Source organism: Gopherus evgoodei, chromosome 1 (assembly GCF_007399415.2).
Source record: "Gopherus evgoodei ecotype Sinaloan lineage chromosome 1, rGopEvg1_v1.p, whole genome shotgun sequence".
Taxonomy (NCBI): Eukaryota; Metazoa; Chordata; order Testudines; family Testudinidae; genus Gopherus; species Gopherus evgoodei.
The window spans coordinates 262,937,123-262,963,776 of NC_044322.1; the positions used below are offsets into that span (position 1 = coordinate 262,937,123).

The window sequence follows — 26,654 nt, forward strand, 5'->3', positions numbered from 1 at the left end:
CCCCTCAAAAACCTCTTCTACTGTGATGCCTACAGGAAATTATCTATCTAATAACAGCTAGGCAGAGAAGAAGTTGAAGACAGCTGATATTTCTATCAATTTAACAAAGTTGTATGTTGATCTTTATTTTAGAACTTATTTTTCTGGTTTCCATGACTGGATTTAAATGGTGATACGAATGGCCATGTATAATGCAGCCTTTTACTGTTTCTGCGTTACAGAAAAATATATACTTTTAAGCTGTTATCCAATAATATTTTTGAAGTTGTAGAAGGTTTAGGAACACACACATACACACAGAAAAAGTCTGACATATCACTTCTGAATTTGGCCCATAATATTGTTTGTGAAGTGCAATATATACACAGCCAGAGTTAAAATCAGAATGAGAGGGAGAGAGATCATGCACACAAATGCATACACTCCTCCAGAAAAAAAATCATTACAAACTAACTAAGGTGACATTCAACCAACCACCTTTAAAGCAAGTGTTATCTGAGAATTTATGGTTCTCAGCAGCTCCCAGGATCAGATTCTATACATGGAGAAATGGCAGAACTGGGAGATACAGAAAACAAATACACAAGCCAAAAGATCCTATAAACTGAGAGACTAGAAACTTACATAGCATTTTATTTGGGGACAAGCCAGTGATTTGATAATGAATCACTATCCCGTATTATTACAAAGGTAGGCTATGCACACTAATAAGAAAACAAACACAACATTCAAAAGTTCACAAGCTTACCTGTATCATGCTGAGCCTTGTGCATGTGTCCCACAGAGAGAGGGTCCCTATTCTCCAGCTTGGATTCAGTTTCATTCAAGCCTGTCAGACATCATTAATATAAGCAAGACTGAAGAAATACCAAAAGTTTTTCTAAGATTCTAAACATGAAATTGCTTATAAATATAATTCATAAGCCAGTACAAAGGCATCTTCACCACATTATTCCAATCAAAGCAACCAACCCACCCCCCAATTCTAAACTAAAGTTCAATATAAAACTTTGTTAGATTAATGGAATCCTGAGTACATATTTTTCTGTCAATCAAAGGAAGGTAAAGTCTTAATTATCAAACATTGTGAAAACCATGCACTGCCTCTGGAATGCATTTATTTCATAGTTTTTAATGCATTATCCTAGTTTATCTGGCAAAGTCAATATACAGATTCATGAAGATGTATGACAAACATCCTCTCAATCACTTTGCTTTTATGTTTGCATGCCTTCCACATTTTCGGTCTACCTTTTTATTGTGGGAGCAGGGGTGTTCCTGCTTATTTCTAATCCAGCATTGGGATCCACAAATGCAGATCCTTACTCCTCCATAGAGTCATTTTGTGTTTAATGGGATCCTGTGTGGAAAGAAAGATCTGTCTAGTAGATTTTTACAATACAAGCTATTTGGGGCAGATATCTAACTTGACTTTGCAAATGCGAAGAACCTAGCAAATTGTTGGGTGCTGTATACATAAACCACCACCATCATCACATGTAAAAGCCCTGTAGACTAAGTCAACTTATTCAGGTAAAAACACAAGGATCTTAAAAGCACTCTATTTCTGAATTAATGCTGTAGCCCAAGAACTCTCTAGAATGTAAAAGTATAATTAGCCAGGCCAAAAAAGACTTTGAAGAGCAACTAGCAAAAGACTCACAAACTAACAGCAAACATTTTTTAAAGTACATCAGAAGCAGGAAGCCTGCCAAACAATCAGTGGGGGCACTGGATGATTGAGGTGCTAAAGGAGCACTCAAGGATGACAAGGCCATTGCGGATAAGCTAAATGAATTCTTTGCATTGGTCTTGACTGAAGAGGATGTGAGGGAGATTGCCACACCTGAGCCAAATCTGAGGAACTGTCCCAGATTGAGGTGTCAGTAGAAGAGGTTTTGGAAGACTGGTAAATTAAACAGTAATAAGTCACCAGGACCAGATGATATAGGAACTCAAATATGGATTTGCAGAACTACTAACTGTGGTATGTAACTGATCATTTAAATCAGTTTCTCTACCAGATGACTGGAGGGTAGCTAATGTGACATCGATTTTTTAAAAAAGGCTCCAGAAGCAATCCTGGCATTTACAGGCCAGTAAGCCTAACTTTAGTACCAGGCAAATTAATTGAAACTCTAGTGAAGAACAGAATTATGAACACATGGATGAACATGATTTGTTGAGGAAGAGTCAATGTGGCTTTTGTAAGGAGAAATCATGCCTCACCATTCTACTAGAATTCTTTGAGAGTGTCAACAAACATGTGGGCATGGATGAACCAATGGGTCTAGTGTACTTGGACTTTCAGAAAACCTTTAAAGAGGACCCTCACCAAAGGCTTTTAAGCAAAGTAAGCAGTCATGGGGTAAGAGGGAAGATCTTCTCATGGATCAGTAACTGGTTAAAAGACAGAAAGCAAAGGGCAACAATAAATGATCAGTTTTCAAAATAGAGAGAGGTAAATAGTGGTGTCCCCCAGGAGTCTGTACTGGGCCCAGTCCTATTTAACATATTCATAAAAGATCTGGAAATGAGGGTAAACTATAAGGTGGTAAAATCTGTAGATAATACACAATTACTCAAGATAGTTAAATCCAAAGCAGATTGTGAAGAGTTACAAAGGGATCTCACGAAACTTGGTGACTGAGCGACAAAATGGCAGATGAAATTCAATATTGATAAATGCAAAGTAATGCACATCAGAAAACATAATCCCAATTATTAATACAAAATGATGGGGTCTAAATTAGCTGTTACCACTCGAAAGAGATTTTGGAATAATTGTGAATAGTTTTCTGAAAACATCTGCTCAATATGCAGCAGCAGTCAAAAAAGCTCACAGAATGTTAGGAATTATTAGGAGAGTGATAGATAATAAGACAGAAAATATCATAATGCCACTATATAAATCCATGATATGCCCACACCTTGAATACTTCATGCAGTTCTAGTCACCGCATCTCAGAAAAGATATATTAGAATTGAAAAGGGTACAGAGAAAGGCAACAAAAGTGATTAAGGGTATGGAACAGCCTTGGTATGAGGAGAGATTAAAAAGACTAGGATTCTTCATCTTGGAAAGGAGACGACTAAGAAGGGATTATGATAGAGGTCTATGAAATTTTGACATGGTGTAAAGAAGGAGAATAAGGAAGTGTTATTTACCTTTCACATAACACAAGAACCAGAGGTCACCCAATGAAATTGATAGGCAGCAGGCTGAAAACAAACCAAAGGAAGTACTTCTTCACACAATGTACTGTCAACCTGTGGAACTCATTGCCTGGGGATGTTGTGAAAGCCAAAACTATAACATGGTTCAAAAAAGAATTAGATAAATTCATTGCTATTAGCCAAGAGGGTCAGTGATGCAACCCCATGCTCTAGGTCCCCCTCACCTCTGATAACCAGAAGCTGGGAGTGGGTGGCAGAGGATGTATCACTCTATGATTGCCTGTTCTGTTCATTCCCTCTGAAGCATCTGACATTGGCCACCAATGGAAGACAGGATACTGGGCTAGATGGACCATTGGTCTGACCCAATATGCCACTCTTATGATCTAGATAACATAGGAGGTATGTCACAATTTGCTTTTTGATCTACTGTGTATTCTCCCATACAAGAGGCTTGTGACTAAGTCATAACTGACCGCTCTGTTTCTATTCAGTTTTACTCTGACAAACTCCCCATTATTAACTATAGTGGGAATTTTGTCTGAATAAAGATTGAGTAAAGTTAGCAAGGACTAAGTAGGGACCTCTAGATTTGGTCCATGGTATTAAAATCATATGATTGAAAATGTATATTTAAAATAACACTGTCCTAACTGCAAAACACTTACAGGGAAAGTTAATTGCAAAAAACAATGATTAAAATCATTTTGAGAACAGGCTTTGCCAACCGCACCTCATAAATGATCCTGGGTGGATCAGACTAATTACAGTACATGCAGAAATCTTTCATAAATAAAATACCATTGATGTTTTCACACTAATTGTTCTGTAACTCTAGCCCCAGATGTCCAGGAGTCGTTGTACTAAAACACTGTAAATCAATTTAGCAATTCAATTCACACACACTGACAGATTTTGTGACAAACTAGATCATATTTCCTATATAGACAGACTCAGCTAAACAGTCTGTTGGAACAGAGTAATTTGAACGGTAATTTGAATATATTAATATATATATATATGATTCTAGATGGAGGAAACTGTCATGTTCTCATTTTTACCCAAATCCCAGTAACAACGTTCTCCTCTGTTGTACTAAAAACATTACTTCTCCAGGCAAGTTCATTATATAAATTACAAAGCGCAACAGGAAAACATTAACCAGTTAACAAAAATAACTGATTGTATCATTCTGTGAAGGGAATATTTCCACATGTTGTAGGTGTCAACTGTTTAAGAACACTTTACTAGAAGCCCAAAAAGCCACAATCCCACAACTGAGGAAGAAGGCCGTATTGGTTAAAAACAGCAGCCTTGTTTGAAGAGGACATGAAGGCAGCTATACATTAAAAAAAATGTGTAAGAAAGGAGAAATTGACAGTAATGAATATAAATCAGAAGCTAAGAAGAGTAGAAAAGTGATAAGGAAAGCAAAGAGACACAAGGAGATATCTATCGCCAGCAGAATCAAAGACAATAAAAAAGGAATTTTTAAAGCATATTAGGAACAAAAAGAATCCTAACAATGGTGCTGGTCCATTACAAAATGGAAATACTAGAATTATGAATAATAATACAGAAAAGGCAGAAGTGTTCAATAAATATTTCTGTTCTGTATTTGGGAAAAATAAATGATTTAGTCATATCATATAAGTCTTTCCATTCTACTTGTATCTCAGGAGGTTGTAAAACAGCAGCTCCTGAAGTTAGACATTGCATCCAAAACTTTCAAAAGAGATGGCTGACGACCTTGCTGGACCATTGATTTTTAATGAATCTTGGAACACATAGGAAGTTTTTGAGGATTGGAAGAAAGCTAATGTGCAATATTTTAAAACAATAAACAGGATGACCAGAGTAATTATCCCAGGCAAAATAACTGGGTGGCTGATATGAGACTCAATTACTAAAGAATTAAAGAAGGATAATATAATTATGTCAGTCATCATGGGTTTATGGAAAATAGATTCTGTCAAACTATTTTTTATAAGATTTCCAGTTTGGCTGATAAGGAAGTAGGGTTGATGTAATATTCTTAGGCTTCTGTGTAAATATGAAATACATATAAAATCAACAGGGCACACATGAAATGGATTAAAAACTGATTAACTGATAGGTTTCAAAATGTAATTGTAAATGGGGAATTGTCATTGAGTGGGTGTGTTTCTAGTGGGATCCCACAGGGATTGGTGCTTGGCCCTAGGCTATATAACATTTTTTAAAATGACCTGGAAAAAAACCATAAAATCAACACTGATAATGTTTGCAGGTGACACAAAAATTGGGGGACTGGTAAATAATGAAGAGTGGTCACTGATATAGAAAAATATGGATCACTTGTGAAACTGGGCACAGGAAAACACCATGTGTTTTAATATGGCTAAATGTAAACGTATACCTCCTAGGAACAAAGGATGTAGGCCATCCTTACATGATGGGGGACTTTGCCCTGAGAAGCAGTGATTCTGAAAAAGACTTTGGGTCATGGAGGATAATCAGCTGAACATGAGCTTCCAGGGTGACGCTGTGGCCCATAGGACTAATGCTACTCTTAGATGTATAAACAGGGAATTTCGAGTAGGAACAGAGAGATTATTTTACCTCTGTATTTAGGACTGGTCTGACCACTGTGGAATACTGCATCCAGTTCTGCTGCCCACAATTCAGAAAAGATGTTGATATATTGGAGAGGGTTCAGAGAAGAGCCACGAGAATGATTAAAGGGGGCTGTTCTAGTCAACAGAGTACACCAATTCAACCTCAATTTTTAAGTGGGTCACAAAAAATAAAAATAAAAATAAATAAATAAACAATTGAGAACCACTGACCTAGAACAGTACTGAAAGAAAAGTATCTCTTGTAGTAAAGTAACACTAAAGATTTACTTTGTAATGAAATAATATAAAATAATGATTTCCCATAGTATTGGATCAGTATTGCTTTTTGATAATGTGCTATTAGTTTTACCATAAATTTCCCTTTGTCTGATAAACTCTTGCCGCTGATTTTAGCTGACTCAATTATAGATTAGTTCATGAAAAATAATCTGGTCCTCCCATACTCTGCAAATTGACAGGGTCTTAGTTCCACAGAAGGCTGATCTATTTATCATCAAAATAATTTATGCCACAAAAGCAAGATATGTGGATTCAACCAGTGCTGGTCCCTCGGAGGAGACCTAATGCTAGTGAGTTATCTGCTACCTGAAGATCACTATGCTTAATTCATCAGATGGCTTAAGCAGTAAAACTTAACTGTGCTTTCAACTCAGTAGCCTTGAGAGAAACTCTAATTCCTACTTTATTAAGAAATGGAGGTAAAAGAAATTTTTAAATAGACCACTAATGTAATTCCAATGGATTTACTCCTGATTTAAATCTGCATAACCAAGAGCAAGAATAGATCTATGGTATTTACTTAGCAGGGCTTCAGTCACCATCCATCCGAAAGCTTCATGCCTTTGGTGGCTATAGATCCTTAATCCTACTCCCTAGCTAGCTAATTTCCTTTGCTGATGCCAACTGGGGAAAGACACATACCCAACATGTGTTTCAGCCTCCTCAACAATACTAGGTGAAGGTAGAAACTATTTCTGGCATAAACAGTTGTCAATGGCTGATATCTAGGGTGACCATACATCCCGTTTTGGCAGGGACAGTCCTCTTATTAAGCCCTGTCCCAGACATCCTGACTTTTTTGGCAAAACTGGGTATTTGTCTCATTTGCTCTTGACCAACAGCAGTGGTATGGGGTAAGCAGAGGTCTTCCAGGGGGTACGTCAACTCATCTAGATATTTGCCTAGTTTTACAACAGGCTACATAAAAAGCACTAGTAAAGTCAGTACAAACTAAAATTTCATATAATTGCTTGTTTATACTGCTCTATATACTATACTAGGGGTTCTCAAACTTTTGTACTGGTGACCCCTTTCACACAGCAAGCCTCTGAGTGTGACCCCCTCTCCTTATAAATTACAAACTTTTTTATATTTAATACTATTATAAATGCTAGAAGCAAAGAGGGGTTTGGGGAGGCTGACAGCTCGTGACCCCCTGAGGGGCCCAACCCCAAGTTTGAGAATCCCTGCTATATACTGAAATGCAAGTACAATATTTATATTCCAATCGATTTATTCATAGTTATATAGTAAACATGAGAAAGTAAGCAATTTTTCCGTAATAGTGGCTGTGGCACTTTCGTATTATTATGTCTGATTTTGTAAGCAAGTAATTTTTAGGCAAGTAGTGAAACTTGGGGATAAGCAAGACAAATCAGACTCCTGAAAGGGGTACAGTAATCTGAAAAGGTAGAGATCCACTGCCCTAGGGGAGCACAGAAGAACATTTGGGCAAAAGCAAACAGGACAAATGCCAAGTTTTGTCAAAATACTCTGACATCCATGACATTGGCATGGGTGAGCAGTGGTAGGGGGGCTCAGGCTGCCAGCTCAGCATGGGGGTTGCAGGAGGGATGTATGTCTCGGGCCATCAGCCCTGCATGGGGTGCTTGGGTAAGCAGTGATGCCCAGCAACTCTGGCCAGTCCTGTGCCAGAGGAAGGGCCTTCGGGCCAGCCCCTCGAGGTGTCTCATTTTCACTTTGGGGAATATGGTCACCCTACCGATATCAGGAAAAATCCCATCAGCCAAGCACAGAATAGCATATTTCCCAATTAGGGCTTCCCTCAGCATGCTCAATTACATGCCCTTTAAGGCATTGTTGTATCCAGGAATCCCATCACACCTTCAACTATTTCCTCATCAAGGATCAATCATTATCATCTCTCTCCATGTTCCTTGAGAACAGAGAAGTAGCACATAACATGGTGAATGTTATCACTTTTAAGAAAAAATACCTGTTAATTGGGGGAACAAACAACAGTCTTCAACCAAAGAAGCTTCAGCTATAGATGATTTTATTTCCAAGTCTGTATTTGGGTGTAGTTCAGTAGTAGAAAAAGAATTTTCTTCATTCCTCAGAGTATTTGGTGATTTCCTTCCAACAGTCTGCAAACAAAAGAACGATCAAAAAGAAAACTTATCATTGACTTACCATCACAAACAGAGAAAGCTATGTAAGACCTGATCCTGCACAATTGAAGTGAATGAGAGTTTTGCCATTGACTTCAGTAAAGCAAGATCAGACCCCTAATGCAAATGTATATAGTATCCTTCATAAAGGCCACAGAACATTTCACAAAGGAAACCTTAGGCAACCCAGTTACTACTGTGATTTGTTGCATTAGGGCAGGGGTTCTCAAACTGGGGGTTGGAATCCTTAGGGGTCACAAAACTATTACATGGGGAGGGGTCACAAGCTGTCAGCTTCCACCCCAACTCTGCTTTGCCTCCAGTATTTATAATGATGTTAAATATATAAAAATGTGTTTTTAATTTATAAGGCAGGGGGAGGGGTCACACTCAGAGACTTGCTGTGTGAAAGGGGTCACCAGTACAAAAGTTTGACAACCACTGCATTAGGGGCTCAATCCTGCATCACCCTGAGAACTCTGACCACAATCCAACAACGCACTTATGCACACAAGCAATATTGACTTCAGTGGAACTATACACGTGCTTAAAGTTAAGCACACGCTTTGTTGGACTGAGGCCAGAGTGACCAGCACAATGCACGATTGAGCTCTAGGAATGTATAAGCAGACAGACAGACAGTTGGCTAGGCCAGTTAGTTCAGAACGTGAAAATCAAGGCCAAGATTTTCAAAGTGGGGCTGTTACAAACCCTTGTAAATTGGAGTGGGCCCAAATAGAGGTTGAATTGGTGTACTCTGTTGACTAGAACAGCCCCCACAGGCCCATGGGTCATCACCAAGATGGTTTACATTCACTTTTATTCCTCTCCATATCCTCAGATATGCTGAGTAGAGCGCTACTTTACTTCTGAGGTTCTGGACCATAATATCTATAAAAAGTAGCCACATTGGAAGGGTGTTAACTATTCAAATGGTTAAACTGAAAAAATAAATAAATAAAAAAGCTACAATTTATCGTAACACAGTTTCCCCATAAATCCTCACCATGAGAACTCTGAACTTGGAAACCAAGTTGGCCCTAATTATTTCTTGTACTTCTTGAGCATATAAATAGCACACCCATGTTTAAAGTGACTGTTTTTGTAGCTATTATGAGTTTATTCGTTGACGTGTTGGGTTCTGTTGTTGTTGTTTATAAAATATCTCTGTAATTAAGAGGAAACAGTAAAAACTCATTCTTAAATACTTAACGAGAAAAACACCCACATGCTCAGAGAGTTAGCTCAACCTTTTACACCTCAGAAAGACATTAAAGTCACAATTCACTGTTGCTCTGCACCTGGTATAGCCATTTGCAGCACTCCAAAGTGTGTGGAAAATTATTATTAATTTGTATCACTGTAGCGCCCAGAAGCCCTAGTCATGGAGTGGGACCCCACTGTGCCAGGCAATGTGCAAACACAGAAAATGCTAACCATTCTGATTCAGTAGCTTCTTACACTCATCTTGCACTTATTTTGCGTTGGGGTAAGTGATGACACATGATGCAGGACAATGGTGAATAAGGCCTCAGAGCTCTTCTTTTTCTAACTTAGCTGTTTTTTTTCCTCAGATAAGAATTCCTGATTTTTAGATAGATAGATAGATAGATAGATAGATAGATAGATAGATAGATAGATAGATATAGAAATTTCATAGCTATCTATCTCTGTATAGTTACACTGGTGGGAACCATAATAGAAATGTGAATGAAATAAACACCCTTAAAAAGTTTGAAACTGATTTCTTTGTAATAAGAAGCAGACATTCTATGACCTAAACTGCTAAGCTTTTGATTACATGTATTAGCATTTAGAGGTATTGTTTTGACCACTGGAGGGCTCCTGTATTTTCCATTTACTAAATAAAAGCTTTAAACAACAGCTAGCACCATCTAGAACTGACTGAATAATTTGCAACTAACAATCTATTTGATAAATATTATCTTTCCTTCTGTCTATACCATCTGCAGACAGATTGTGAAACTATCAGATATATTAATTATTAAAAATTATTCACAAATATCTTCATAGAATGTTTCCTAATTGATAAATCACTCAAATGTTGATATTACAATTAAATATACCCCTCATAATATTCACTGTAACTAACATACTTTAAGGAGTGAGCATAAACTTTGAGTTTTATATTCACTTGTACCAGTTGCAGCTTTCAATGGCCTAATCCAAAGCCCATGGAAGTCAATGAAAAGGCTCGTATTAACTATATAAGGTTTTGGATCAGGACAACTTTGCACATTATTCATTAGTTACACAATTTCATCAGCAGGGAAAAGAAACAAATCGCAATAGCTTACATCAATAGTTAATGCAGCTAGAATTTTCAAATTTTACATTCAAATTCACAATTCAAATTTCCCTTTTAGTGAATCTTTGAGCTAAACATTTGATTTTCATGAGTTTTTGAGCTAGAAAAGCTTGAGAGCTCAATTGCTTGTAGAAAGCAAACACAGCCAAATATTATTTCACTTTCAAATTCAAACACACAGCTCTCAGCTCATTGATCCTCACTGGGTAAACAAGTGACAATTAGAGTAAATTGCAGGCTATTTATTGGACCAACTTTTGTACTCTAAGTACCTTTCTCAGGCCTGGGGAAGAGCTCTGTGTCGTGTCTCTCTCATCAACAGAAGTAGGTCCAATAAAAGATATTACCTCACCTGCCTTGTCTCTCTAGTATCTTGGGACCAAAATGCTATGACAACGCTGCATAGGCTAATTATAGTCTATTTAATAATGGGCCAGATCCCGTGATGGGGCAAATCAGTGGACCTCTGTTGAAATCAATGGATCTGAGCCAATTCACCCTGAGGATGTGGCCCTATATAGCTATTTATAATCTTTAACTCTCTAACTTATGGGACCACCAAAGCCCTCCAGATTCCAGATTTTCAATAAGAGGTCAAAGATATCAGCATAGAGGGCCTGCGCTTCCACATCGGCTCTGTGGCCTTGACAGCTCTGGCCCTGTAATAAGCATCAATAAGTCTGTGCTAACAGGACTCCTCTGGCAGCAGCTGCCACTGAAACCCCATAAAAGTTATATCTCTGCCATGGACAGGGGTCTACATGAAGGACCCAGACTGGTTACCTTTCCTGGCCACAAAGGAGATGTTGTCAATCCTCCTGTCTCTGCCCTAGTTTACCTGCTTCTCCCCTGCCTGGCCATCTTCCTACACATGGGTCCTCGGACCAGCAAAGAAGCCTTCACAGGATCTGGCAGAAGGTGACATGGAGATGACTTCCCAGTTTTCTTGCAGCACAGAGCAAGAGAGAGAGATCCTTCCTAGCAGAGATTTGGGGACCACATTCATCTCCTCCCATAGGTAAGTGTCACTTCTTATATAAGACTTTTTCTCCCTCCCCACAACTTGCAAGTCCTAATCATGGTGAGGATATTCGAAGCAGACAATACAAACCTGGTATAATTTCCATTAGAAAGCCAAATTAAACATGTCATGTTGACAAAAATCTCCTAATGCAAATTAAAAAAAACGACTTTATGCAATCCTGATGAAAGATTAATGTTTCATATGCACTTTAAAATGAGGAGGTTGCTGGGAGCCCGAGAAACTAAAAACCTAGAATTCTCTGGTCTGCCATAAAAGACTTACTAAAGTAAATATTTATTTTCTAAAATGATAGGCTAAGCTCATGAAGTAATTGCTTTCTAGTTTTTTTTCCAGCAATGACCAAATGTCCTCTTCACAACCCCAGCATCCACACAAACAAATTTTTATTTTTTTTTAAGGATTTTAACTTTATTTGTAAAAACAATTATGAAGGAACTTTAGTGTGAAGCCTTCATTCCCTTAGGCTTTTAATTTTTTGGTAAACATTTGTTAAGTGCCACCAAGAATGCACTTATGTGCTTCATGCGCTTTCTGCATGATTGCGCTTTCACACAAGACCCACTGCATTTATGTATACATTTACCTCTGGAGTTATTGCTGCACTGATAAAAGCGGGTTTTGATTTGCAGTACACTGCTATTGTGCTCACTTTACTGCTTCCTAGTGTGCTACATTATCTAGTTTTTGGGAGGTGGGGGGTGTACTGCTGCCCATCACCATGGTATCTGAGCATATTCAACATAAAATTGAGTGACAATAACAAAGTCCTTAGCAGGCTTCATGGAGTTTGTGGGTTGTCTTCTCCTTTTTGAATTACAGAAAGCTCTCCTTGGGATTTGTTTGTTTGTTTGTTTGTTTTTCTCTGGGTTTCTTTTCAGCAGGGGAAGGGAAGAAAGGTTGAATGTCATTCTAGCAGAAAACCTAATAGGAACATTCAGCAGTAACTTGCTAAAGGTGGTCAGAGTCTGGATCTGCCTATTCTCCTCTGGAAGTGTGTCCCACAGTTGCATCCCCTCATCCAAGAATGATTTTTGTGTTCGGTTCTCCCATAATTCATGCTGGACTTTGTGATCTGCATTGTTCCAAAGGACACAACTGTATAGGTGGTGCATAGATGGACATGTGGACACAAAAATATAGCAGAAAAATCCCTAAAATAAAACTCCAGAGTCAAATTTCTTCACTGAAGCTTTATAGAGAAAGCTAGAGTTAAGGTTACATTACAATACAGACTTCCATTTGTATGTGGTCACTACTAGAGGTGGACTAATATATTGCAATGAATAATTTATTCAATGAATGTAGCCACTTTTTCTGTTGATGGAAAATCATCAAGCAGCTTGCAAGTTCCTTGAATTTATTTGATGTTCAACGACATATTTTGGCAAATTGAATTTTTCTCTGCAAGTATTTGATATTCAGTATTGGTTATTTGAGTGGTATAAATTAGTTGTGATTAGTCAGATGAATCACATGGATATTAGGTGAGACTGGCATTGGAGCATCCAGAGGAAAAAGTGTTCTTACTCCCTGTATGTTTCCAATATGCTGCAGCAGTGGTACCATGACAAGGTATGCATGCCAGCCAAGGCCAAAGTGGTGATGAAGTCCTTCATGAGTGATCTCTACAGGCAGAGGAAGCACAGCTGCGTTCATACCAGTAACTCCTCCAAAATGCAACCCTTTATAGTGGGTGAAGCCAGAGGAAGTGGCCAAGCATTCAGTCACACACGATGGGTCTCCCGCTAGAGAAACATCTCTACCTTTCCCCCTGGGGCACATATCAGGAAGGATAAAAGAGAGAAAGGAGCCATGTGACTCCCATGATGCACCATGATGCTCAGCCAGAGGAGAGACTGTGCTGCATTATGGGAGATGTAGTTCACCCAATGTTGAACTGACTTGAAATGAAATATTTCAGGTCAGTTTAACAAAATCTTTTGTTTCATTTTTCATGACAGAAAATGGAAACTTTTTGACAAAATGAAAATCTTCCTGCAGAAAATTTCAATTCAGCAGAAACTGGATTTTTCACTGAAAATGATTCAGATGGAAAATTTCCAACCAACTCTATTCTTCAGTCTTTTTACATTTCCTTAAAAATTATATCCAGTCCAAAATGGGAAAAATCCATCAAGGCTACCACTACTGCCTGGGAATTTAGGATCAGTAAAGGCTCCAGGAAGAACACAATATTTTAAACATCTCAGACCAAGAGTGGGCATATCCTCTCCACAGAGGAACAGTCTCAGTCCTCTCCAGTTTGGTAGGATTTATTCCCCTTCCTATCAATGTGACCTGGGTCTAGTTTGGATTGAGCTGCAGCCACTTGGTTTCTTCCATATTGCTATCTCTGCTAGTTTCTGAGAGCACAAGCTCTTTTGAGAGGGCTTTCGAGGGGCATTTTGCAGATGGCTGGGTAACATTTAGCCAGAACCCTAAGACCATCCATAAGTGTGATTGAATGAAACTCAAAATCTCTGCTGTAGCACTCTGGGAGATAGTGTGCAAACTGATGTGACTTCTTTCAACACAGCCACAGTTCTGATCTATTAATGTAGGAATTTTGACCCTGGAAGGTTTGTTGTTTAGAACTATTGGTCAGATTTAAACATGAAAACCTGAGACACAACTTTATGGTCTCCGATTACAAAGTGAAAATAATTCTATACCGCAAGGTGTACCAATGGAGGAAGGACGGCCTTGTGGTTAAGGCACATAATGAGGACTCACGAGAGCTGGGTTCATTTCTTACACTCTGGCACAGACTTTCTGGATCTCCTTGAGGGAATCACATAAGCTCTCCATTCCCAGCTAATCATAATACTTCCTTTCTCCCACTTTTTATCTATCTTGGCCATTTAGAATGTAACCTCTTTGTGGCACAGACTGTCTCTTACTATGTTCGTACAAGTGAATAGCTCAAGAAGACCCTGATCTCAATTGGAGCTTCTGGACTCTACTGTAATATAAATAATAATAATAATAATAATAATAATAATAATTAAGGTGCTGAGTAAAGAAAAACAAATGAATGTTATGGCACACCCACACTTCTTGTGATATTTTTTTCCAGTTTGATCATAAATGTTTGACAAAGCAAAATCCAGATTTTCCTTAGTGTGAACTGCTGGACAGTAAGACTTCATTTTCAGAGAAATACTATATTTTATCGAATCTAGTACACTGCACAACTAGCATCCTCCTTTGTACCTTGCACAACCTAAGCTTCCATTTGACTTCACAAAGAATACAGGATTGGGATCAAAATACAAACTCATTGCCACCTAAGGACCTCCCAGCTGTGTCACTATGATACACACAAATACAGCTCAAATATTCACAGTGACAGCAGGAAGAAGACTCGGTCATGCTCCAAAATAACAGACATCTACAACTCAAGCTTAAGGAGAATCACTGGTGGCAGAACTGAACCTACAATGCAGCGTGGACAGTTTTGATTCCATTCAGTAGAAGGAAATGGTCTAACCATCCCTTCACACTGTTAAACATTTTTCTCTCCTGGAAAACAGTCTCTTATTTCACTCCTACCTTTAATAAAGGTTTACCCCATGAATTAAATGCAATTAAGTCAACTTTCAACCCCCTGAAAATGAATCCCTTAATGTTTTTAATCTTTAATATAGCTAATTTACAGAGGTTCTTTAAGAGTGCTTGTTAGATTTATACATCATAAATGAATGAAACACAAAAGAGAGGCATGAAAGCTGTTTGTTATGGGCTTTGCTGACAAGGCATACTGTTTCAATCTAATATAAGAAAAATAAGGTGCAATTTGAGTAACTTGACACCAGCTGTTAACTTTATAGGCTACACTTTAAAAAAAAATAAAACAAACATGCATATCGTATTTTCAAAAAGGTTCTTAGTCAGGTGCAAAGAAAGACACAGGTGATCAGCAAGTCCTTCTGAAGGAACATCTGTTGTAAAAAAGAGAAAGAGAGAGAGATGGGGAAGGTGCCATTTTCTATCACTATAGTAAACACCTAATGCACCGTAAACAGAACAGGTCATGCGGTAAAACATGAAGAAGCTCTTTTTAATCATCTGAATAGAAATTTAATATCTTTGCATTTGCTAAGCAAGGCAACTTGCCCAAGCAACCAGATACACAAAGCTCTATATATTTGTTCTGCTTTTGTTGCTACTGAGTGAAGCTTCTAAGTCACAAGCATTAAGGCTGGTTTTTATTAAGTACTTTTGCACTTGAGTGCTCATTAGGAAAATTAGGGTATCTGAACATGTAATAGTGGAGTGTAAGGAAACCTGATAGATCAAAGGAAAATCGCCACATATACAATATAACGAACACCTACAATGATTATTATTTTTATTTTTTGCTGTTAAGTTTCCGGGTCTAATTCTAGGCCTGAGTCACAAGTTCATTACCCCTGTTGTATATCAATGTAATGCCGTAGAATTACAGCATCATAAAACTGGAGTCATGCAGTGGTGAATCAGGACCTCTGGCTAGTGCTGAATGACATGAGGAATAAACATTGGCAACTAGCCTACATTAATATCTCCATCCATTGCTCTCACAAGTAGCACTACACCAGGGCTGGGGTAACAGCAGGAGAAACTGAACAAATCATCATCCACAAGAGGCCCATGGACTCAAGACGATGTTTAAGCAGTATATCAGTGCAGTCATTTTGCAATAAGTGAATGGAAAAATCAGCCTGCCTCCAGGCATATGCAAAAATGTGGCCCTGATGTTCAAAAGGGAGACCTTGCAATATAGCAACATTAATATTCCAGTTGGTATGTTTTAGCTTTGGCTGTGTTTCCTGATGCATTACCTCCATGAAGGATGATCTCTGCCAAAAGCATGAGTCTCCCAAGTGCACTAGGAAAGCCAAATTTTCAGTCGGGGGAAGGGGAGAGCACTCAGTTGCCATCCAAAAGGTATTAGTAATAGAAGTGGGCTGCATTCAAAATGCCAACAAAACCACCACAGTGACATTAGAGCAGCAGTTTACCAGATTTCCTGGCACTGCAATGTTATTCCTTGAAGTATTGCCTTTAAGAGTGGTCTTCCAGGAATTATGCCAAATTTATAGGGCACCCACTGCTATTCCCACTGGATGTCTTAATGCTGAATATACTAGCCAGACTGGCAGGCCTTCACAGAGCATGTTATATTTTTCTGAAGCTATTCAGCCTATGCTAAGTTAGCCAAGTTATCCTACATTGTCACTGTTATCAGTTTTGCAGAAGGCTGAGAGAGCCTGCCTTTCCAAAGGCAGAAAATAAAATGTCACCATAGGTGAAGACTGGGAAGAAGATAAATGAGGATAAATGCCACCTCAGAATATTGGTGTAAAGAATACTTTCTGAGGCAATAGAAACAAGAAGAAGTTAATATATATTCAAATAGAAGGGCTTTATAGTTGAAACAAATTCTGTCCCTGCTACTTTGAGCCAAGAGCTACATACAAGCACCATTTCACATACACCAGACTTAGACCAAATTAACTTTATATCTTTTGTTCATGTGTTTGTTTAGATTTTGTGAAAGGTGCCAGGCAGAGCCCCGGAGACTTATGTCCTCTGTTTAACAGCAGAACAAACACCCCGTAGGCAGCTGCAGTGCAAGCTTCCCCCACATTGCCGGATCAAAATACCTCAACACTTATCTGGAGGGACCCTCTTTATTGTGAGAGTATAGATCAGCCCTTAGCCACTGCGATGAGACTGCCAATAAGGTTGCCAGTTAGTGCCAGTTGCGGTGATGGTAACTGTAGTGTGGATACTTATCCCTGGGAAAAGACAGTTACATTTTCTGTAACTGGTGTTCTTTGCGATGTGCTGCTCATGTCTGTTCCACAACAGGTGTGCGTGCTCGCCACGTGCACCAGTGCTGAAAGTTTTTCCCCTAGCAGTACCTGTAGGGGAGCGCCCCAGCGACCCCTGGAGTGGTGCCTCTATGGTGCAGTATAAGGGGCGCTGCACTCTTCCCCCACCCTGAGTTCCCTCTTGCCAGACAACTCCGAGAGAGTCACCATGGCAGGGCGACTGCCAGGCTCATGAGGGTCCTATACCAATGTTGCCTGGGTCACGCTGGGGCAATCAGGATCTGGGCCCCATCTGTTTTTATCTTTCCCAGGACCTTGCCAATCAGCGGGATCGGGGGGAGGGCATTGAGAATCTGGCCCAACCAAGACAGGAGGAAGGCATCGGAGATGGCGACTACTCCCAAACCCACCCCCCACCCCCGGAGAAGAACCAGGGACACCGGCGGTTCTGCTGAGACGTGAACAGGTCCACCTAGGGAGTTCCCCACTCTTGGAAAATCCGGTGCACCACCTCTGGGTGTAGAGACCACTTGTGCTGAGAGGAGAGGTCTTGGCTCAGGCATCCACCCACGAGTTTCGGGCACCCGGAAGGTAATAGGCCTGTAGGCAAATGTCATAGGCTATACTGAAGTCCCGCAGACTGAGGGCTTCCAGGCAGAGGGCAGAGGATCAGGTCCCGCCTAGCCTGTTGATGTAAAACATCAAGGCCATGTTGTCCGTGAGAACCCTGACCACTCTGCCCTCTAGGTGTGAGTGGAAGACACTAATGCCAGCCAGTCCACCCTGAGCTCCTTGATGTTCATGTGCAGGACAAGGTCCTGCACTAATCACAGACCTTGGGTCTGAACGTCCCCTACATGGGCTCTCCACCCCAGGTCCGACGCATCGGACACAAACTCCACCGATGGGGGCCTGCCCCTGAATGGGACCCCGCAGAGCATGTTTGTCGGGAAGAACCACCATTGTAGAGAGGCGATCACCAGCTCAGGCACAGTGAGGACTTTGTCCATCCTATCTCTGGCCTGGGAGAACACCGAGGCCAACCAGACCTGGAGGGGCCTCATCCTGAGTCCGGTGTGGCAAACAACATATGTGCACACCGACATGTGACCCAGGAGCTGGAGACACGCTCTGGCTGTGGTCACGGGGAACCTTGTGACTGTGTCAATGAGCCCTTTCAGGGTCTCGAATCTGTCCGGTGGGAGGGAGGCCCTGGCCAATGCCGTGTCCGGGACTGCCCCAATAAACTTTATGTACTGTACCAGGACTAATGTGGACTTGGTGTCGTTCACCAAAAGGCCCAGAGTGGTGCACGTGGACAGGAGGAGCTCCACATGATCCCACAGCTGCAGTCAGGAGCTGCCCTTGACCAGCCAGTTGTCCAGATAGGGAAGATCTGGACCCCATGATGTCTGAGATAGGCCTCCACCACAGACATGCACTTTGTAAATACCCTGGGAGCAGTACACAGGCCAAACGGGAGGACCGAAAATTGGTAGTGCTCCTACCCAACCATGAAACGGAGGAAGCACCTGTGTCCCTCAAATATATGAATGTGGAAGTACATGTCCTGCAGATCGAGGGCGATGTACCATTCCCCGGGATCCAGGGAGGGGATGATGGAGCCCTGAGAGACCATGTGAAGCTTGAGCTTTACCATGTATTGGTTCAGGCGTCACAGGTCCAGAATGGGCCTGAACGTCCCTTTGACCTGTGGGAGTAGTACCTCTTGCATTTGAATTCTGCTGGCACCACTTCCACGGCTCCCAAGCCAAGAAGCCGCCCCACCTCTTGCTTGAGCAGGGCCTTGTGAGGGGGTCCCCCATAAGGGATGGGGGTGGAGGGTGGTTGAGTGGGGTACAGGTAAACTGGAGGGTGCAGCCTTGGGAGATGGTGTTGAGGACACAGCAGTCCGAAGTCAGCCACGACCACTCCAGGAGAAAAGCTCGCAACTGGCTGGAGAAGGGAAGCTTTATTGTGGGTGGATCCCTGGTATGAACTGGTAGGTCGCCCCCAGATGTCCCATCAAAACTGATGTTTCCCCGCCTGTTTACCCTTGGAGGGCCCAGGCTGGGGGGCAGACAAGGACTACCTCTGTAGGCATTTCTTATAGCCCAGTGAGTTTTTATACGGTGGCTCATATTTAGAGTGAGAGGCCTGGGTGGACGTCTGCGGAGGCTTAAACTTGACCTGGCCAGAGCTGGGACATAGAGGCCAAGTGTCTTAAGCGTTGTGCAGGACTCTTTCAGGCTGTGCAATTTCACCTCCGTCTGTTCCACAAACAGGGCCTTGCCATTGAACGGGAGGTCCTGCAAGGAGTTCTGCACCTCACTGGACAGCCCAGACAGCAGGAGTCACGACGCCTTCCTCATGGACACCGTGGAGGACATAGGCCTTGCAGCTGTAGCTGTGGCATCCGATGCTGCCTGCAGGGTTGACCTGGCAGCCACTGTACCCTCCTCCACCAGAGCTTTGAACTCCTTCCTGTCACTGTCCTGGAGGGAGTCCTTGAACTTGGATAGAGAGCCCCATAGATTGAACTCATACCGACCCAGGAGAGCCTGATGGTTCGCCACCCTTAACTGGAAACTTGAGGATGAATAAACCTTTCTCCCAAAATAAGTCCAGCCCCCTTGAATCTTTATCTTTTGGAGTAGGGGCTGGTTGGCCCTGCCTCTCCCTGTGGTTGACTGACTTGACCACCAGGGAGTTCAGGGCAGGGTGGGTGTACAGGTATTCATGACCCTTGGTGGGCACAAAGTACTTCCATTCTGTCCTCTTAGAGATGGGGGGCAAGGAAGCCGGGGTTTGCCACAAGGAGTTTGAAATTTTTGCCACCCATGACCGGTGTGACCATTTAGGCGACCTAGGCGGACGCCTAGGGCACTAGGATTTGGGGGGGTGGCATTTTCTTCAGCAGCGACAGCGGCAGTCGGATTTCAGCCGCCCCGGTCACCACCAGCATTTAGGTGGAGGGAGCTGGGGTAGGGGAGCACGGGGAGGGCCACCTGCAGCAAGTGGTGGGGGGAGGCACGCAGGGGAACTCCCCGCCCCAGCTCACCCCTGCCCTGCCTCGCCTCCTCCCCGAGCATGCAGTTGCTGCTTCACTTCTCCCACCTCCCAGGCTTGTGGTGCCTAAGCTGATTGGCGCCACAAGCCTGGGAGGCGGGACAAGTGAAGCAGCGACGGTGTGCTTGGGGAGGAGGTGGAGTAGGGGTGAGCTGCTTCACTTCTCCCGCCTCCCAGGCTTATGGCGCCAATCAGCTTAGGCGCCGCAAACCTGGAGGCAGAAGAAGTGAAGCAGCAACAGCATGCTCAGGGTGGAGGCCAAGCAGGGGTGAGCTGGGGCAGGAGGGGTGCCTCAGGGCAGAGGGTGGGGAGCTGCCACAGGGGGGGACGCCTCAGGGCGGGGGCTCGGGGACGGGGGAGGGCGCAAGGTGGAAGTTTCGCCTAGGGCGCAAAACATCCTTGCACCAGCCCTGTTGCCACCCCTTCGTGGAGTGGAGTGCCCAGTGCCAAGATCGAGAGGATGTTGAAGAGGGAATCTGAGGGCTCCTCCACCTCCTTGGCCTGAAGGTTAGGCTTGATGCCACCCTTTTTAATAGTTCCTGGTGGGCCTTAGAGTCCTCCTGCAGAACAGAGAGAGGAGGGGCCGTAATCACCTCATCAGGGGAGGATGAGAATGCAGGTGCAGTACTCTGCATACCCACCGATACTGGAGGTCCCACCACTTGGTCGCCCTCCGAACACAGAACTAAAGATGCACGCTCCACCGACTCCTTTCTGGGAGGCTGGGAGAGGGAGGCTGACAGTCCCTCTGAGGCTCCATCCACCAAACGAGCCCCCACCGACTGACTAGTCCATCCCATCAAATGATCACTATGAAGGGAGGCCAGGCTGGCATATGACAGCTGCTGTCCCTGGATCGGGAGAAGCAGTGGTGTCAGGAATGGTGCTGACCATGAGACCATGATCCCAATATGGAGCAGTGATACCGCCGGTAGCAGCTGCTCTGCAATCGACTCCGGCGGGTGGATCCACGACGGTGAAGTCCTGGTGATCAATGCCCGGGACTGCGGGACCGGTGCTGCAGTGGGGTCCTGGAGCGAGATGAAGAATGGGAATGGCGTCAATGTCCATATCGCGACGGACTATGGTAGCATCTCAGAGATTAAGACCTCCAGTGCCGTCTGTCTTGGTCTCAACGGGGCCAGCTTCCCTCATGAGGTCTATGGTCCCTCAAGGCAGAACAGTGCCTGGAATCCCTGTCAGTTGGAACCTAGCGAGACAACCTGGTGGGGGTCAACGGGGATTGGCATGGACTGCGCACAGGGCAATTGCTGAGCGGCGAATGGCGTCAGGAACATTCCCTTGACCATGAATGATACTGACCAGACAGCGCCTGCAGAGATCCAAGCAGTCGCTTGCCTCTGGACTGCGTACCCAACAGTGGCGGTGCCCTGGGTACCGGCAGAGACATAAAGTCCTGGGCTGCTTGCAGGGCCTCCAGTGTGGAGGGCACCCGGACATCTGGGGAAACCTGCGCAGAATCGGCCACGCTACTCCACTCAACCTGAGTCAGAGGTCTGCAGGCCAACAGGAACTGAGATCTGACCAATATGGGTCTAGTCTCTCCCCTGGTCTTGCTCTAGTGCCTCAGCGGAGAAGACCTCTTCTTAGCCTTCTTGGCATGCCCCGTGGATGGGAAGCGGTGCTGACTGCTGGAAGGCACCAAAAGGTAGCCGCGCACCGACACTGTGGTACTCAGTGCTGACTTCGATTGGCACATGGGAGTTGGGGTCAACGTCGATTCCATCAGAATGGCTTGAAGCCAAATGTCCCTCTCCTTCTTGGTCCAAGGCTTGAAAGATCTGCCAATCTTGCAGGGATCGCTGAGATGGGTTTCCCCCAGACAGCGTAAACAGTCCGCGTGCAGGTCACTCACTGGCATCAGCTGCCTGTAAGTGTCACACGACTTAAAACCCAGGGCCTGGGGCATGCCCCAACCCGGGAGCACTAAACTAAACTAACACTAATCTAAACTACTTTAACTACAGGTACTACTAACTATGAACAAACAAGAGTTCAAGAGGAAAGCTGCAGACAAGCCGGAGCAGAGCAGTTCCAATGCACCTTCACTAGCGGCAAGAAGGAACTGAAGGTGTGGGGAGTGCGCAGCGTCCTTTACATCGCACCATGGAGGCGTCACTCCAGGGTCACTGGGGCGCTCCCCTATGGGTACTGCTAGGGGAAAAACTTCCAGCACCGGTGCACATGGCAAGCACGCACACCTATTGTGGAATACACATGAGCAATCACTCAAAGAAGAACTAGACTGAAACCATCAAACAGCTTCAAGTGTATGAGCAACAACTTTAGGTCACTGGTAGGCTTGGCCAGAATCCAAACAACAATCTAGAAACTAGGCTTTGTTTAATATAGCTGTATTTTTTCCTGCATCGTTGTTTTTATGGTTAGAAGATCTTAGTCTTCCAAGAAGAGCAAGAGTCAGGCTAACTCTAACTCTAATAACGTGAGACTTTAAGGCAGGGCCTAGGCGAGTGGGAAAAACTGTGAGAGGTTATTTTGACCTTCTGTTAGATAAGAATGGAATGCAGATTGCAGCAGAAAATTGCTGAGAAAAGTACGATATCAGGAGGGAATATGTATAGACAAAATGCAGCTGTTGATCATTACTGTATGTCACAAAAGGTATAAATGCTTGCTCTAATTGTGTATCTGGTGGAGACCTACCTCGGGAGGGGGAATCCCTGTCTGTGTGCACTCTCCCCCTTGCAATTGCTTGAGAATAAACACTGCCTCTGACTTGCTGCAACCAATCTAAGAGTGAAGACTCATTATTCTTCCACACTCTTAACGTATGAGATGTTTTGGATCAGACAGAGGAACCTAGTTAGAGCCTTTATCCACCTAAGAACCTTTTACTCAGTCTCTAATGTATTTCTCCTTACAACTATTTTACAGATGGAAAATGAGGCACAGTAGAGCTAAATGACTTGTGCAAAGCACCTATGCTTGAGGTAGAACTAGACCCCAGCTCTCCCATACTCCAGACTAGGGCCCTAACAATCAGACCATCCATTTCTCTTGGGGCATAGCTTTTCCTGTTCCAGATTAGCATCCAATCCTGCTCCAATCAGGGCTAACAGTATGCATTTGTTTTTAGACATTTTTGGTTTAGACATTTGATGTTTGTGAATAAGAATTCCATATGCTCTATTAATGAATAGCTCCCACCATTTTTCTCATATATAGACTCATGGTTTGATTCATTTTTCTTTTTTTTTTCTTTATTTGTGTGCTGGCTGTATAATACATGTCCTAATAAACATAACACAAATATGAATACATCATACTAGATCAACACCAAATTAATATTTGGTTTTGTTTTAATTTGCTTCCACATTGTTTGCTTGGGTCCCCAGGGCCTATGAGTGAGATGCAGTTGCATAATGGTTTGAGAGATGAAAATTTGATATTGATATTCCTACATTTATACAGAAGATGCAGGTGTTCTAAAGTATTTATGAAATTGCTTGATTGACTCTCATATAGAAGAGAGTCAATCAAGCTCTCTGAGCTAGGGTGTAAAATGATTATATTAACATTACTAACGGTCATGGATGTCATAAATCTTAAGAGAAAGGATGCATATGTCACATATAATGCATGAAAAAGTTGTTCTTTTATCATGGATAACTTACCATTGTGTAGATACTCTGCTGATCAGCTATTCCATTATTTGAGTAAGTATCTGATGTCTTCTTTTCTTTCAAGAAGGCAGGTACAAGATGATGCAGGAAGCCTGCCAAGAAAGATGATAAATTGCTATTTGGTGCTGAGGACCAACGCTTAACATTAATGTAATGCTGCTAGCAATTAAAGCAGCTAGTATAGTAATAAGAAACTGGGAAGAAAATAGTTTCTGACCCCAAGTGTAAGAGGTTCATTTCTTTAATGGTCATCATCTTTAGTACATATAAAATATTTGTTGGGATTGTCTGATTGCAAACAAAATGAAACGAATAAAAAACCTATAATGCACAAGCTATTAATATGTTACAGTATGATTAACTGCTATTCCAATGGGAGAGGAATCTTACAAACTGAAGCAAACAATTTTACAACAAAATTAAACAGAAAAATAAGGGGAAAAAATTAAGGGCCATACGCACACTGGGGAGCAATTATCCACTTGAATAATCCATCTGACTTTTATGTGCTTCACAATCTAGACTAAAGCAAGAGAGGTCTCAGAAAGAAGAGCCAGAGTTTCCCTATGTACTGTAATCGCCTTTGCAATATTAAACGTAGGTTTCTTTAAACTAACTTCAAAAAGGATCCTGTGCAATTTCAGTATTTTATGTTGGTTCAACAAAGAGTGGCAAATCCAACATGTTGTTCAAAATGTTTAAGTTCAGTATCGTAAGAACCAGAAGCTACAGAGATGGAGCTGCCAGGCTTTTTGTTTGATCAGCTATAACCACCCATGTCCTCAGAGATTCTGGATCCAGGTGGCTTTCTGAAAGAAACATTATTCCATCAATTTTATAAATTGTGTTAAAATTCATTAAACAAATTAAAATAAAAATCCAGAAAACATATAATCAAACTTAAGCCATTGTTAATACTAAGCTAAACTAAAATAATACTATACAACCATCAACTCAATATCAAACCAAGGTCAAATTAAAAAAATCAGCAAATTAGTCTCAGTGCTGGAATGGAATTAAATCATGAAATTAATTCTAAAAATAATCAATCCTTACAGATGCTAAAGGGGATTCCAAGATGGCAGCTGTCCATTTGCTTATAAATCCTAAATGAAGAATATTACAAAAGTCCATTGTATCTGTAACTTGGAGATGGTTAAATGTCTTAATACTGAAACCAAATTATTATCTAATGTCTGAACCACAATCTCAGAGCTAATTATAAAGCTTCCTACTTAGAATTCTATTCTTGAGTGCTGACTAATAGCTCCTCCACCCCCTACCCCACATCCAACAAAGAAATAATACAGACTTTAACACAATACTCTCAATAAGCAGAAGTTTAACAACTATTATCTATCTTATGTTACAGGTAATGATTTCAAGTCACCTAGGACTATTAAACATAGACCACACTTTAATCAGTATCTTTATGAGGTGATATTTAGGGATTTCTAAACCTGGGAGCTTCCCTATGTGGACTCTATGGGTTTTTACAGACACACACGCACACACTTTCAGACCCTAAGCATAAAGAATATAAAGAAGCTGGGATGTCTCCCAGATAATAAAAACAAAAGACAAACAGAAAAAAGAAAAACTAAGACACTAAACTGGGGGTTCTCAAACTCTTCAGCTCTCACAGTCTTCTGGACTCTCGTAGAATAGGACCTGGAACTGTGGTCAAGGAGCCAAACAGTGACATTCTGCTGTCACAGTGCTTCTCCTTAGCAGCTCTTCTTTGGGTGCCAGGAGACTGGTCAAAAGCTGGTGTGGCCTGTATGTTTATGTCTTGATATCCTCTGGAATGTTGCTGCCAGACTGGAAAGGCTTCTTGGCTTAAAATTGTTATTTCTTTGTTGGATGCAGAGTGGGGGAGGGGCTATTAGTCAGCACCCAACAATAGAACTCCATGTAGGAAACTTTATGATTAACTCTCAGGTTGTGGTTCAGACATGTATGGTTTGCTATCTTTGCTCACTTCTTGCAGCACTTCCCTCCAAGGCTATCAGACAAATCAGGTGTGAGGCTAATTTTAAGTGAAGTTCTGTTTGAAGCAGCCATTTTAAAAAATATTCAGTGTTTTACATACCACAGATATTGTAAGTCTGTGACGCTCCAAACTTCCAGATGCACAATACCATTTTTGAGGATGTTGGCATGGTCTTATGTAGGTGAATAGGTCATGAGATGACATTGTGTCACCAGTTTGCAGAAAGTTTGATTCAAAAATCTTATTGGGGTGTGAGGGGGATTGCTAGGATTCTTTTTCAACAACTAGTCACTCAACATTCATCCATCAGCAAAATTAAAAATAATTTGACTTATGATCAATGTCATCATTCTTCTCACAAACAAGACCATTTACAGCAATCTTTCTATTTTGGAACTGGGCTATGTGTCAAACAGGAATCTTTATCTTGATAGAGAAAGTGACTTTAATATCTATCAAGATGAAATCTATTTTAGAAATATAATTTTTAAAATTTACATAAGGTCTTTTACTCCTTGATATGCTATT

At 41.9% G+C, this 26,654-nt stretch overlaps 1 protein-coding gene across 1 annotated transcript in view; it reads right to left on the bottom strand.

Annotated features, from left to right (window-relative positions):
* Positions 1–26,654, bottom strand: part of LOC115644773 — a 230,031-nt gene that overhangs the window by 83,989 nt on the left and 119,388 nt on the right. The window contains exons 8-11 of the mRNA XM_030549267.1: positions 24,125–24,225; positions 23,154–23,240; positions 8,032–8,182; positions 749–829 (exon numbers count right to left, since the gene is read on the bottom strand). Of these exons, the coding sequence (XP_030405127.1) occupies positions 749–829; positions 8,032–8,182; positions 23,154–23,240; positions 24,125–24,225 (420 nt within the window). The remainder of the gene's footprint in view (positions 1–748; positions 830–8,031; positions 8,183–23,153; positions 23,241–24,124; positions 24,226–26,654) is intronic.